The following is a 13,978-nucleotide window of genomic DNA, read 5'->3' as shown; positions in this document are numbered from 1 at the left end:
ACGTAACATTTGTGTAGCAAACGAATATTTTCGTAAGGGGATGACTTGATACGATCCCCCATGAGAACTCCACCAATGTTACCCACCTTACCTCCGAGGGGCGCGATGGGGCGGCATGTCGGAAAATGATCATAGTAATCGTAGGGCACGTGGGTTCGCACAGATGTCAATACATTCACCTGAATAGGAATAATTTCGTTCTTTTCAAAAGTTTGCGGATGAACATTTGGCAAAAAAACAGCATTTACTCCATATCCGACGAACAGAGCAAGCAAAAGCAAGGTATTCAAAGCCATTGATAAGTCACAAAACGCCATGCTAAAAAACAAAATAAAATAAATAACTTAAAGGTGATAAACCTATACCAAATCCAAAGAACAAACGAGCAAGCAAAGAAGCTGTTGTCACGTCGGAGGGCGATCATACGAAAGCCAACACAAAATGTCACGAAAAAATAAAAACACCAACAATTCCGGTTTTTTGAGGTTACGATTCCCCTTTCCTCGAGGGCGCAGGGAAAGAAGGCGAACCGCTGGCGCCGGTCCATGACGCTCGAGAATGGGAATCGCCTCGATGTGCCCGGCTGCCCCCTGCATATCCCCCACAGGCCCGCCCCACGGAAATGAGACATGCGAGGGCGGGCGAGGGAACACATAAGAATGCTCTTTTTTGGGGTGCCCAGTGTTTTTTTTGTGCTCCATCTCTTTTTTGCTCTTGCGTCTGCTACGCGCACGCGGAACGCGTTTTTTGCGAACGTTTGGCGCGAAATGTGCTGAAGTGCGGATGGCGTTTAGTCCGAGAAACCTGCTGCCCAACAATGTTTCCATTGCTTTCCGGAGGCATCAGCGGATCGAACCTCAATATCGCTTGCTTGGTTTATTAGGATTCTGTGTGTGTGACGTGCGAGCCACTGCTGCTGTTGCTCGTGATCATGTCTCCTTCTCGGCGGCTGAGCGGAGGGCGTTGTAGGCGCAAGCATCGCGGGTGATGGGCGATGTGCCTTTGACGAGGGATGCGCTTCTTTACCACGAATGATTTTACTTCCAGAAACGATCTGCATCACGGAGCGGACAGTGTTGGAAGGTTTTGCAATGGTGTTTGAGGAAATCACGTATGAATTGCCTTGGTATGTTTGTGGGTTGTTCATCATGATGACAATTGTGAATTCACAAAGGAGGACCGCGCAAACTGGACTTGTCGGCCGCGACGATAACCCGGTGTGAGAAAAGATTACCGGAATATTGGGAGCGAATTGCTGCATTTTGTTTTTTCTGGGCCTGTTGGCTAGTTTCTCAGCGTCCTGTGCTGGGTGGAGAAGACGGTTTCTGCACTTGCAGCTAATTCCTTAATTCCCACCCTGAAATGGAAGCACGACTTTGTTTGGTGCCATGATAGGAACCATCGTTACGTTGGGCCCCTTTTGTATTTCATCATCCGCTAGGGCTGCTGAACGGAATAAAGCCATTTCCACACTGCCCTTGGTTTATTTATTGGTGCGTTATTGTGAGTGAATGTCGAGCGCAGTGTGCTTGGTGCCCTTTCTCCCTGCGGAGAAAGACTCAGTAGAACTTGTGCTCGACTGTTGCCTTCAATTCAATTTTTTTTTTTTTTTTTTGGTACTTCAGTGCTCTGAAATCGCGACACAAATTTTCATTTCGTGAGGTGTTTATTAGAGAGTGCAGGAGCCGCATTGTATGCTGTTTTCTTGTGGATGGGTATTTTTTCTGTGCGATTATCCGTCTACAATGCCAAAGGCATGCTTCACCAGATTATTGTCCTTATGTGGCTGTTTCTGTTCTTGCTTGCCGTGGCCGATAGAGTGATGAAAGTTTAACCAGTGCGGCGAGGTTTCATGAAGGATTCATGACGAGAATGGATTTGTCACAGAGGAATGTTTTGTTTGGACAAGTTCAATTCGTATATGGCCATTTGCGATGAAGTCTTAAAAAAAAAAAAGGTCCATGCTGGAATGGACTTTTCATTACGGGCTTTATGACTGTATTGGTGGTGCGTGCTTCTGAGCTTGCTCTTAATACTCTGTTAAAGGATTATCGGGGTGCGGGTGTTTGTTTTGAACATCGGGGTGCATTTGTGAATGACGGTCTTTTATTGACGCGACACAAGGGCGCAGAGCAGGTGTCGGTGACATATAAAAGGGTTTTTAGGACTTTGTTTGAGCATTTTATTTGTGTGGGTGACAAGAAGAGGAGACAGAAATACATAAGCAATGGGGCGGGGCTTCATCACGAAACAGACGGAACGGAAGGAATTTGTCAACGCATCGCGCTGCTTTTTTATTTTATTGTTTGTGGATTGGCTTTTTTTATGTGGAAGAGGGTGCGTGCGAGCGGCAACTGTGCACCAGTGTGGATGTGATGGTGGTGAGGGAAACGGCATTTCTTTCCGGGATCACGGGTGAAAACGTGCTTTTGCGGAGCTGTGGGCATGGATGACTGACGAGGGGAAACAGATGGAATGAGTTGGGGTGCACGCATTCGTAGGGAAAGACTGCCATGCGTTTTTTTGCGGGCGCTTATCCGTTGTTGTTTCCCTTTGATTAGGAGGGCGACAACGCTTTGCGACAACAATCTTCATTCATGAGAGGAATTATCTCCAATGGTGCTGATGGAAGCGTAATTCGGCCAGAAGAGAACAATCAAAAAGACCGTGAGTGCGGTGCGAGCACCCGAAGGGGAGACGACATGAACGGAGGTGGGCGGACGGAGGTATCGGAAGAGTTGACGGAAGAGGATACGTAGAATAAAGGGAGATGAAATGAGGTTGACGGTGCTGCTGTGCGATGTGCGAGGGAAGAGGAAAAACAAGTGCTTTCCGACATGCAGGTAAGTGTGCCACGGCCACCGATGAGTTCTCAGGGAGAGTGAAAGGAGGAAGGGAGACGGAGACTGTGCGCATCCGCTGCGGCGTGTGGTGCGACAGGATGCGATTGGCATTGTGAAGGATGCAACGGCCGTCATGCGTGCAGCAGAGCGTCATCTGCATCTTTTTGCCTGCAGAGCCTGTAAGGGCTGCGAGGAGGTGCAGGCGACCTCTCATCATTGGGGCGCTGAGGCTGTTTTCCCCCACTGCTCGGCGGGAGAAGCTACTCTTCCCGCACGTGATTTGCTGGTCTGCATCGATGCTCCCAACGGGGCATCACGCCGCCGTGCCGTTGCAGTGCAACTCTCGTATCCCTCACTGCACACGTGGCTCCCTGTCGCTTGCCTTGTTTGCAGGACCGTGGCCTGCGGTCTCCCATTGGGAGGCTGCTCACTTTTTCCCCTGATTTTTGTATGCTGTTGAGGAGTGCTGTAGAATGGTGACTGATGGGATGGTCATGCTGTGTTTCGGTGTGAGTGGTTCAGGTGTGTACTGCTGTTCTGTTGTCTTTCTGCCGCTGTTGCCTGTTGCTCCCCACGATGAAGTAAGTTAATAACAAGCGCGAATTGCCACTGTGGAATTTGAAGGCTCTGAAAGGACCAACAACAGAGCACACACCGCCCACACACACATATATTTATATGGTCTCACGTGTTGCTGCTGTGAAGGCACCCCGCACACACAACCGTCGCCGCGTGACCGGATCCAGCGGAAGGAGGAGGGAAGGAAGAGAGAATGAGCCGCAGAGGCCCAACATGTCCCGGCACGTGGTTAATTTCGCTGTGCTCCTTCTTGTCAGGATGGTGATGTGCTGTGGCGCTGGTGGATCTGCAGCTGCCGCCGGGGGTTGATGTTTTTGTGCCGCAGAAGACGCAGGTGGTGGCAGAAAATGGGTCTGAAAGTGGAGTGAATGATCTACTTGGCTCACCCTTTCTCGTTGGTGCTGGTGGAGTAGTTGCTGCTTTCGCCGAGGGTTGCATCCTCAAAGATCTGGGTGCTCAATTAAGTAAGACGATTTCTTCTGATGTTGTTGCGGGCTACATCGACTCTGCGTGGGATTGGTCCACTCTTGTTGGGGAGGTCGATAAGGGTACATGGAGGGCCCACACGGTGTCTAGTGCAGCGGAGGGAAAGGAGAGTTTGGGTGTTGTGCTCCGCCCCACAACTACTGCGAATGGCAATAGTGTGTTTCTACTTGTGGGAAGCTCTGATGTGTCCAATGCAGGTGGGTATGTGAGATGGGGCATTCTTGACCTGAAACTGTTTGTGGGTGAGGTCACGAATTCTACGGGCAACAAGCAGAGTGAAGGGATTAGGTGGAAAGAGCCCACATCGCCCGTAAAACCTTTTCCCGAAAATATTCACAGGGAGGAATTGAAGGATTTTTGTTTCCGGCGGCTCGGGTGTTCTGGTGGAGGATGACAAGCTTGTGTTCCCTTTGATGGCGGAGAATATAAACCATGACTTTTTCTCCATGATCATTTATTCGAGGGACAACGGCAGTATTTGGGCGCTCTCTGAGGGTGCTCCTTCTGCGGACCGCTGTGAACTCCGCATTGCCGAATGGGAGGGATCACTTCTCATGGCTACTCGTTGTCATGGGGGGCGGACTGTGTACGAATCGCGTGACGTGGGGAAACATGGGCGGGGACCATCGGGACACTCCCAGGCGTGTGGGCGAAGGCACAAGAAGAAATGCAGCAGCCAAATTGGGTTATTGGGGCCCTCGTCACCGCGACCGTTGAGGAACGGAAAGTCATGCTTTATACTCAGAAAGGGTTTTCTTGTTGGGAGGAAAATTCAAATGCGATTTACATTCGGGTCACGGACAACAACTGCGCGTTTTCTGTTTGACCGGCTGCTACGGACAATGCCGCGAAGAAGACGTTTTCCAGCACCCTGCTGTACTTGGATGGCAATTTGCATCTTTTATGGGAGAGGGACAGCGATGAGGGGGGCAGGGAAATGTTTTTTGTTTGCCTGGCGGGGGAACTAAGCACAGTCAATTCCGTCCTCAGCACTTGGGTGCAACTGGACGCATTCTTCAACATGTCGTCCACACCCACGGATGGTTTGGTTGGACTTTTGTCCAACGCATCGTCCGGTGATGACAGGTTGATCGACGAGTATCTTTGCGTGAATGCAACGGTGAAGAAAGGACCGAAGGTGAAGTATGGGTTTCAATTTTCGGGGAATGAGTCCAAGGCAATACGGCTCGTGAGCAGGTGGGCACACAGTAAGCATCACGACATTGTGAAGCAAAACTTTGCTCTTGTGGCGTCGCTGGGCATTCAGCAGTTACGCAAAGACGGCAGCATGCCTCTTATTACTGCGAACCTGTGGGACGGTGAGAACGAGCATACCATGGGACCGTTGTATACCGCGGATAACATGTGGGATACGGTGTACGAAGGCACAACAAAAGAGAGCAGAGCTTGGGAGCCGAAGCAGGAATACCAAGTGGCGCTCATGTTGCACGACAACAAGGCCTTGTGTACATTGATGGCCAGTCACTGCGGGAGGAGAAGTGCTGTTAACAGATGAGAGGCCACATGCGGTTTTTTGGTTTTGCTTTGGCGCGTGCGATGTGCAATTACCTCATGTGATGGTGACGAACGTCTTTCTGTACGACAGCCCACTGAATTCCACTGAGATGATTGCACTCGAGGGTAAGGTTCCCATTTTGAAGGAATGCCCGGAACCGCACGGGGAAGGTGTCTCTTAACCCATCGCACCTGCTGGATCTGCGGTGCCTGGCCCAGGGGAAACTCCTGCAGCACCGGCGGGGAGGACAACTGTGGGTAGGGCAGAGGAGACATTGGGTCTCCATGCCGTTGAAGGAGTGAATGGAAGTGGGGCAGAAAAGAGGAGTGTCTTTCTCACTGAGGGTGTACCGGCCGATGCGTCTGCGGCGAGCTTGACACCTGCCGGGAACGGACTGCTGCCGCTGCTTCTTCTGTTGGGACTGTGGGGGTTTGCGGCTCTGTGAGGAGTGTGTGTGTCGGTCCAGAGGACACCTGCGGCCTCACCTGCACCGACACACACACCGCTTGGAATAAATTTCACCCCGCAGAGAATAATTTTTTTATTATCTCTCACTTCCCTTCTTTTTTGCTTGTTGCTTTAGGGCAATCACTATGGACGTTTTTTTTCTTTTCTACTCTTCCCTCTTTTAATTGTTTCTTCTGCGCTCTTCCTGTGAGGGGTGCCGTGTGTTTCCCGCCCAACTGCTCCACTCGCACACCCACCGACACGCTCATGACGACGGCCCTGTGCGCCTCGCCTGCTGCACGCATGAGGAGGGGCCGCGACGAACGGCGCGCTGAGGGAGCCGTGACGTGTGGGCGTGCGGCGAGGGCCTGTGGGGCGGAGCACACATTTCTTCCCCTCTTGTTTTGTTTTCTTGCGGCCAGGGCGGGCAGACACCCGCAGCGCCACACACACAGCCACACCCTGCCGCCGTGCTTTTATTTATTTATTTATTTAGTGGACGGGAGTGTGCCGCTACCACCGTGCGGTGATGGAGGGCGGAGAGCTGTGCCGGACGTGTTGCCGACGGACCACTCTGCACCTTCAGTGTCTTCTTTACGTAATGGCTGTCTGCTGCACAGCGTCATGAGTGACGTGTTTTTCTCTTTTGTTTGCTTTTTTTTGCCTACATGCGGTGCCGGCTCCGCGGCTGTGCGTCTCACGGACTGCACAGAAAGAGGATTGGAAGAAAATGCCTGATGCCGCATGGAAGGTGGAGGGCGTTGTGTGGCTCACGGAACAATAAAATCTCTTTTTTAAGCTTTAATTTCTTTTTCTTGTTGCAGGTAACATGTATACACAAGCACATAGCCTTATTGTACTGCTTGGCGCATGAAATAAACACCTTCCCGGATCAATTTTTTATTTTTTTATTTTTTAAATACTTTTGGGAGTTTTTCTGGACTCTTATCCTTTTTATTTTATTTTTTGGTAAACCACTACGGTTCATTTCTTTTCTGCGGTATTCACCGCCATTGAGTGGCTCCGTGTCCCTTTGATTGTCTCTCTGCTGGCTGTGCTGTTGACATGCCTATTTCTTTTTCTTCTTTTTTTCCCTGCTAGAGGCACTGATGGCCAGCGGCGGCGATTTTTTGTGTTCGCCTCTGCAATGGAACGAGGATGACTGGGCGCCTCGCCCCGGCCCGCTGAGTACACTTGGAGGGAGCGGATAATGTGCGCTTTGCCCCACTGTGAGTGTGGGACGCCACCCGCCAAAACCCGCTGTGGGGCGTAATTCCAATCCGTTTGGCGGAGGGAATTGAAGGACAGCGCCGTGGACTTGGTTGCGTCCGTGGGTGTGCTGTGCGCATGGCACTTCATTGCGGTGCGACGTGGGTGGCGGTGCTTCTGCGTGCGTTGTGCGGCGGGCTTCTTTTCTCCATGTCTTTGCCCCTTTGTGTATGGGAAGGTTGTGGGAGAGGATGTGTGCGGGGGAGTGAGTGTGGGTGGCTGCCAGTCCTGCCCCGCGCATTGGGGAATTCCAGAAACGTGGCTTTGCTTGACGGCGTTGCGCGGCGCCCAGGGTGTGGCGAGGAGGAGGATGGGGAGGATCTGTTGTGGGCAGAAGGTGGATGGACAGGACAGTCCCCTTCCGTGTCCTTCCCTGTGCTGTTGGCATTACATACTGAGAGCATAAATATGCGCAAGTGCGGGATGAAAGGTTTATGCCGCTTGTTGTGTGTGCTACTCAATCGTCGTCATTGCACGCTGTCGTCACGGTGCGTTGTGGGGCGGTGCTGTTTGATGAGGGAAGGGTGCGGTGACACGGCTGCTGCGCACCACAACCATTTATTGTCTCTGCACCGGCATTTTTTAAAGTTTCTGTGGCTTGTTTTTTTTTATGCGCTCGCATATATATATATATATATATATATATATATATATATATATATATATATGTATATATATTTGCTTCACGATGAATTTGTTGGAGGAACTTTGGTTTTGGTGCCTGCTTCACGGCGCTTCGCCTTGTGTGTCGGTTGCGGTGCTTCCACGTGGTGCTGAGGCGTTTGGTGAGGTGTTTACCTTTTTTTTTTGCGCCCTGCAGCCAACCTTGTTTGGCCATGGCGGCAGCAGTGGGACTCTGCGGCTGCGTGCTCGCCGTGCGTGTCTCATCTTTTGCCGTTGCTCCTTTGTTGTGTTGGTGGGGGAGGAGGCGAGCGACTGCGTCGGTGAAGTTGTGCCCCAGTGGGAGAGGGAAGGCGCTGACCGCTGCTGACGGTGACGGTCTTTGCAGCAGGCGATCTGAGGGGATGGCGTGACTGGTGCAACCACCAACCGAGATGGATGAGGGCCGCACTGCGACTCCCACCCCTTTCTTCATTCTCGCAGTTCACTGCAGTCACACTCCACACTTATCGCGCGGCAGCGGCGCGACCACCATCCGGACGTATGCGAGCCAATCGGACTTTGCAATTGACGTGGACCCTTTTTCTCCGTGTTTGAGTGCTGCCGCCGTGCTTTATTTATTTATTTATTTTGTGTGTGCCATGCGCGCATAGAGCCGCTGCTTGCTGTGCAACGCCGGCTTGCATGAACGAGAAACGACGCTTTTGCTGCTGGCGACCGGCGAACTTTCCACTCCACTTCCGCACCACCGACACCAAAACCTTCATTTACGCGCTTGACGGCTGGCGGTCGTAATGCTGCCACGTGGTCCGCCTCGGCTCTTGTGTGTCGTCCACGGCATCGGGGTCGCCCTGTGATGGAGTCGTTCGGTAACAGGAGCAGTGCCAGTGGTCATGTGGCTTTTTGCCGGGATTCCACCGCTCGGCACGGGGCTGTGTGAGGCTGTGTGGGCGATGGTGTCACTGAATTGATTGCGTCTGCGCGGCTTTGTGTCGGCGTCTGTACTGTGATGGGGGTTGTGTATTATCGGATGCCTCTGCGTGCCACTGTGTTTATTTACTGTTGCTGCCTTTTATCCTTTTCCTGACCGTGCAGTTAGAGATACTTTGGCTTGACCAGCACAACTATCGTTTCAAGGTGTTAGGGATTACTTGCAGTATTAAGATTAACAGCAGTAGGATAACGATCTATCGGAATTGTGTCACTGGATTTGCCATCTGTAGGAAGGGATTTGCTAAGTAGGAGTTACGGTCGACGGGTCGAGTGCGACACACCACGACGGCCTTATTTGTACCTGTTTGGGTCGGTGGATGTGGTCTGCGGTGGGTGCGTGTCCGCGCAGCCGGCACCGTGTGCGGCGCAGGGCCATTGCGGCTGTGCGTGCGGCGCTGCTTGTGGCGTTGGCGCTGTTTGCGGCGGCGGCGTGGGTGCTCGCGGCGCATGCGGTGGTGCTGCGACTGCGGGGCGGCACGATGGACAGGGCCATCACGGTTGGCCGAGCCGTGGAGACGGTGCTGATGGACGGCGTGTACATCACGAACGGCGTGGCTGTGGTGTTCGACGTGCCGGCGATGCTTCCCGGCGCGCTGCGCATTGAATTGAGGAACTGCGTGTGCGACGGCGGTGCGCAGCTCTACGTGCGGGGCTACAGCGGCGAGCCGGCGAGTGACCGGAGTCTGGAGGTGAGCGTGAGCGGGCTGTCCGGGAGCTACTGCTCGCTCGTGTTTGTGGACAACCTGCCGGCACACACGAATGTGACGGTCCGTGACTCGACGATTGTGACGGCGGGGCCGATGCGCTACTCCCAACTGAGCGGGCTGACGGACGCGGTGGCGTCGCCGCTTGTGCTGCACGCGACGTCGCTGTTGCAGACGCAGCTGCGTGTGAGCAACACTGTGCTGAGGTCGTTGGACGCGGGCGGGTCGGCGGTGCATGTTGGCGGCGGTGTGGACCTGCTGTCGAGCGCGGTGGTGCTTGACGGCGTGTTGCTGGAGGCGTCGGGCGGTCCGACCGCGTCCGCGATGCATGTGGCGTCCTCGTCGATTCTCAGTTTGCGGAGCCACTCGGTGTTTTCCGTGACGAACGTGTCGGTTTTGAGCAGCGGCGGCGGCATTGTGCTCGGAGAGCGCCTCGCGGTGGTTGACTCGGTGCTGCGCTTTGTGGGCGTCGAGGGGTCTGTTGCGTCGTCGCTGGTGCGCTGCGACGGTGGGACGGTCGGTGCCGGCGGGTGGCTGGAGCTGCGCGACGTGTGGGCGGTGGGCGAGATGTCGTCGGTGGCGTCGCTGTCGGGGGTGACGCTGAGCGGCGGCACCGTGTCGATTGCGCGCTGCGCTGCCACCGGCGCTACGCTTGTCTCCGGGCCGACGATCACGAGCGGCGCCGTGTCGGTGCAGTGCAACCGTGCTGACGGCCGGGTGCTGCGGAGCAGCGGCGACTACCGCTCTGCCGGCCTGCCCTCCGTGAGCGTGGTGCCGTGCGACGGCTGTGCGGCTGCGCTGGCGTGCTTTGCTGCGCTGACGGCGTCATTCTCCGACTGCGTGTGCGGCTGCCGTGCCGGCGGCGTGGGCGAGGCGTGCCTGCCGTTCGACGTGCCGCCTGCGAGGGCCGGCGGCGGTGGTGGCGGTGCGCAGGGCTGCGTGAGTGGCGTGACGCTGACGGAGTCCGTGACGGTTGGCGGTGGGCGTGGGACGGCGTGCTTCGACTCGATGGTGTTCAGCGGACCGATCACTGTGACGGTGGACCTGCACTTGATGGACGTGTTCGCTGACGCGCTGAACGTGACGCTGCGCCACTGCGTGCTTGCGGGCGGCGCGCAGCTTCGGATTGGTGGCCTCAGCGAGAGCACGGCGCACCTGATGCCCCACGCCATCGTCAACATGACGAATGTGACGTCGCTTGAGGGCACGATCGTGCTGCATGGCGCGATGCCGCTGAACTCGAGTGTGCTGCTGGCGAACTCAACGCTGCGTGCGACGGTTGGCGGGTCGCAGTACGTGCCGACTACCCGTGGCCACGCGGGATCCCGGTACGGCCCCGCGCTTGTCCTGGACGGCGTCCGGCTTCTGTCGACGCGGTTTGTCATGACGCGGTCTACGCTGGTGTGTGGCGGGGGCTTGTGCGCTGCGATCCTCGTGGAGCGCGGCCTTGTCGTGAACCTGTCCAGCGTCTTCTACATGGACAACTGCGCTGTCATGTCGTGGACGCACGTAATGTACGCTCTTGCGTCGGACCTGCGTGTCGGCGGCGGCTCCGTGTTCTCCATACAGAACAGCTTGTGGAGTGCACCGAGCACCGATTACTACGGGGGCGCGTGCATGTTTGAGGACGTTGCGGTGGATGGCGGCAGCGTGCTGCAGATTGTGTCCAGCACTTTCCGTCTGGGCTTTGCCATGCTCATGGCAAACACGCTGACTGTGACTGGCGGCAGCTGGCTGGTGCACCGCAACAACGAGTTCCGCACCGCCTACGTTTTGTATGTGGCCAAGGAAAATGGCGTGTCGTTCCGCGATCGGAGTGTGTGGTCGATACTGTACAACAACTTCACGTACGGTTCGTACTCGTCAACCATAGCAAATATGACAAACGGTTGGTCACCACCATCTGACTCGCGCCCGACCATCTACGGCGTGTGCAACGACCTAAGGGGCTCACCTGTGACGAATTACGGAGACGAGCTCAATATTGGAGCACCCGTGAGGGTGTTGGACCGCGGCGCGTGCACCGTGGACGCCGTGTGCTTTGCTGCGAGGACAAGCAGCATCAGCGGCTGTGAGTGCGTGTGTGCTGCTGGCGGCTACGGCGACACGTGTCTTCCAGCAGCGGTTCCGGACTGCCTTGGGCCGCTCCCGCTCCCCGATGCGGACGACACGGAGGTCCGCTGCGTGCACGGTGGCATCATCCGCTCCGTGGAATATCCTGATCCCGGTGTGCGTGGTCTGTGCTTCGTCAACGTGACCTTCACCGCCGCGATCGTGCTGGACCTGTCGTATTTTGACGCGCCACAACAGACACTCAACATCACGCTGCTGCAGTGCGTCCTCGTGAGCCTGTCGATCAGAGGGAGTGGTGCGCGTGTGCACGTGAACGCGACTTCTTCGATGCTGGATTCTGGTGAGTTGGAGTTCAGAGGTGATTTTGGCGCGAGCTCCCAGATACTGGTGGTGGGCAGTACGCTTGTGACGACGTCGAGCCACGCCATTTCCTTTGTGGAGTTTATTTTCAGTGCAAATTTGACGCTGCTGCTACTCGACAACTACATCGAGGGAAATAGGCACGCAGTCCATTTAATCAATGCTGTTGTTGTTGATGGTGGCGGGATCATTGTGAAGGGAAATACGCTGATCACAACGGAGGAGGACGACGGTGTGGAATCATCTGTTTGCGTTAATGCTGTTGCTGTGAAGAACGGTGGCTACTTTGACGTGGAGAACAACACGATGAGCTCGGTCAATGGCGTTATTCTTTTTGGGGATACCACCGTGAGCTCCGCGGGGCTGCTGAGAGTGGCGGACTGCACCTTCGTTGACAGAACAGAATCTTTTGATCCCGCGCTGCTGTATTTGACTGGCTCGGTGACACTCGAGGGAGGTGCGCAGTGGCGTGTGACGGGCAACGACGTGGGTGCAGCCTCAGTATTAACTATTCCGTATTCCGGGCGCAAAATTCGGCTGTCAGACAGCGGCACCACCGTAGTGCTTGCACACAACCGTCAGGTGGAGGATAGTTGTCTCTTTGCTGATCTGGCTCTTCTAGAAGGGATTGTGACGTCACCCGCGCGGTTTGTGGTGGGGTGCAACTTGCAGGACGATGAGGAGGTGTCGTACGACGATGTGTTTCCGGAGGGCGTGGTGGTGTTCGGGTGCGGCACATGCAACGATGACGCGGCGTGCTACATGCCCGGGACGGAGTCGGTGGACCGCAGCTCGTGCTCGTGCAGCTGCAAGGACGGATGGCATGGCGCATCGTGTCTTCCCTTTGAGGTGCCCGACACTTTTTTGCTCCCCTTGCCGGAGAGAGCCGTCGACGACGACACGAGCTGCGTGGTGAACCAGACGCCGACGAACGTCACGCTGAACATGTGGAAGACGCACCACTGCTACGCGGGCGTTACATTCAGCGGCGTGGCTGCTGCGCTGACGTTTTTCCTCAACAGTATGCCGCTGCATCTCCCCATCAACATCACGCTCAGTGGGTGCACATTCCGTGAGGGTGCCGCGCTGCAGTTTGTTGGGGGTGCTGAGGCGGACGAGTCAGCCGGCGTCCTGATCCGCGTGAGCCAGACGGTGATGCTGTCCTCCGCCGTTGCTTTTATACGTGCCCTCCCGCAGCGCTGCGACATTGTTGTCACGGAGGTTGATGCGGTACAGACGTTTGAGGTCCGGCTGCCACACACTAGGATCAGCATTTGGAGCGTATTGTTGCTGGGCGATGTTGTGTTGAGTGCGTCGACGCTGTTGGTCAGCAACGTCAAGGCGCATTCAAAGAAGCATGATGCGTTTGGTTTGTACTCGACAGGTACGCTAAAGCTGGTGGGTGGCAGTTCGCTGTACACGCGGTACTGCAGCTTTGATGGGTACATGCATCTGTTTTACGTGCACAGGCTCGGTGTCTGCGATCACTCCGTTTTTGCTTTGCTCAACAACATAATGTTCTCCGGGACAAGCTTCTTGTATCAGCACTCCCGCTTAGGCGTGTCGGATCACAGCGTGCTGCGCGTGGTGGGGAACAGCGGCTCCGTGCGCTATGCCATCTATAACAATGAATTGTGGACCGTTGAGCAGTCAAGCTGGCTGGACTGGCGCGACAACGACGTGGAAGTGGGTGCGATGCTCTACGACATTGGCTCCGCTTTTGTGAGCATTGACGGCAGCAGTGGCGTGACGCTGACGGGCTGCAAGATGGGCTCGACGGGGTTGTCGATGCCCCTTTTATCTCGGGCTGACGCCGGCTACCGGTTCTTTGCCGGGTGCCTGACGGTTGCGGGACGGGAGGTGACGACGGCGGCTGAACTGGAGCTTCACGGCATCAACAACGTGACGGCGGTTGCAGTGTGCGGGGAGCGCACGAAGGACGGCGACTGCTTTGCTCCGCTGACGACGACGGTCATTGACTGCAGGTGCCAGTGCGCTGCTGGAGGGCACGGCGATGTGTGCGTCCCGGCGCCTGTGCCTGCTGGTCCGCCACACCGCCGACGCCGCACCGTCACCATCACGCCGCA

The 13,978-nt window shown here is 55.5% G+C and overlaps 3 protein-coding genes and 1 pseudogene across 3 annotated transcripts, besides 9 other annotated features; 3 read left to right on the top strand and 1 right to left on the bottom strand.

Moving 5' to 3' along the window:
* Tc00.1047053506487.60 (endosomal integral membrane protein, putative) lies at positions 1 to 317 on the bottom strand (the record flags this gene model as incomplete). Its single annotated transcript, XM_802660.1, has 1 exon — positions 1 to 317. A coding segment is annotated over one exon (317 nt), but the record flags the coding sequence as incomplete, so codon positions are not given.
* Positions 1 to 2,992: a sequence feature (areas merged during assembly that could not be assigned to a particular haplotype. This can correspond to areas where the two haplotypes were merged or to regions with more than two copies in the genome that were merged during assembly.).
* Positions 2,993 to 6,362: a sequence feature (haploid, Esmeraldo-like haplotype).
* Positions 3,522 to 5,870, top strand: Tc00.1047053506487.50 (annotated as a pseudogene).
* Positions 6,347 to 6,366: a microsatellite.
* Positions 6,363 to 6,534: a sequence feature (heterozygous, Esmeraldo-like haplotype).
* Positions 6,535 to 7,094: a sequence feature (areas merged during assembly that could not be assigned to a particular haplotype. This can correspond to areas where the two haplotypes were merged or to regions with more than two copies in the genome that were merged during assembly.).
* Positions 6,766 to 6,793: a sequence feature (AT_rich).
* Positions 7,095 to 7,949: a sequence feature (heterozygous, Esmeraldo-like haplotype).
* Positions 7,219 to 7,917, top strand: Tc00.1047053506487.37 (uncharacterized protein; the record flags this gene model as incomplete). Its single annotated transcript, XM_802661.1, has 1 exon — positions 7,219 to 7,917. One exon carries the CDS (start codon positions 7,219 to 7,221, stop codon positions 7,915 to 7,917), a length of 699 nt encoding a protein of 232 aa, XP_807754.1.
* Positions 7,761 to 7,818: a microsatellite.
* Positions 7,950 to 13,978: a sequence feature (areas merged during assembly that could not be assigned to a particular haplotype. This can correspond to areas where the two haplotypes were merged or to regions with more than two copies in the genome that were merged during assembly.).
* Positions 9,072 to 13,978, top strand: Tc00.1047053506487.24 (dispersed gene family protein 1 (DGF-1), putative; the record flags this gene model as incomplete). The annotated part of the gene is made up of 1 exon (XM_802659.1): positions 9,072 to 13,978. A coding segment is annotated over one exon (4,907 nt), but the record flags the coding sequence as incomplete, so codon positions are not given.

Source organism: Trypanosoma cruzi, genomic scaffold (assembly GCF_000209065.1).
Source record: "Trypanosoma cruzi strain CL Brener 1047053516575 genomic scaffold, whole genome shotgun sequence".
NCBI lineage: Eukaryota > Euglenozoa > Kinetoplastea > Trypanosomatida > Trypanosomatidae > Trypanosoma > Trypanosoma cruzi.
This window is presented reverse-complemented; position numbering and strand designations above follow the sequence as displayed.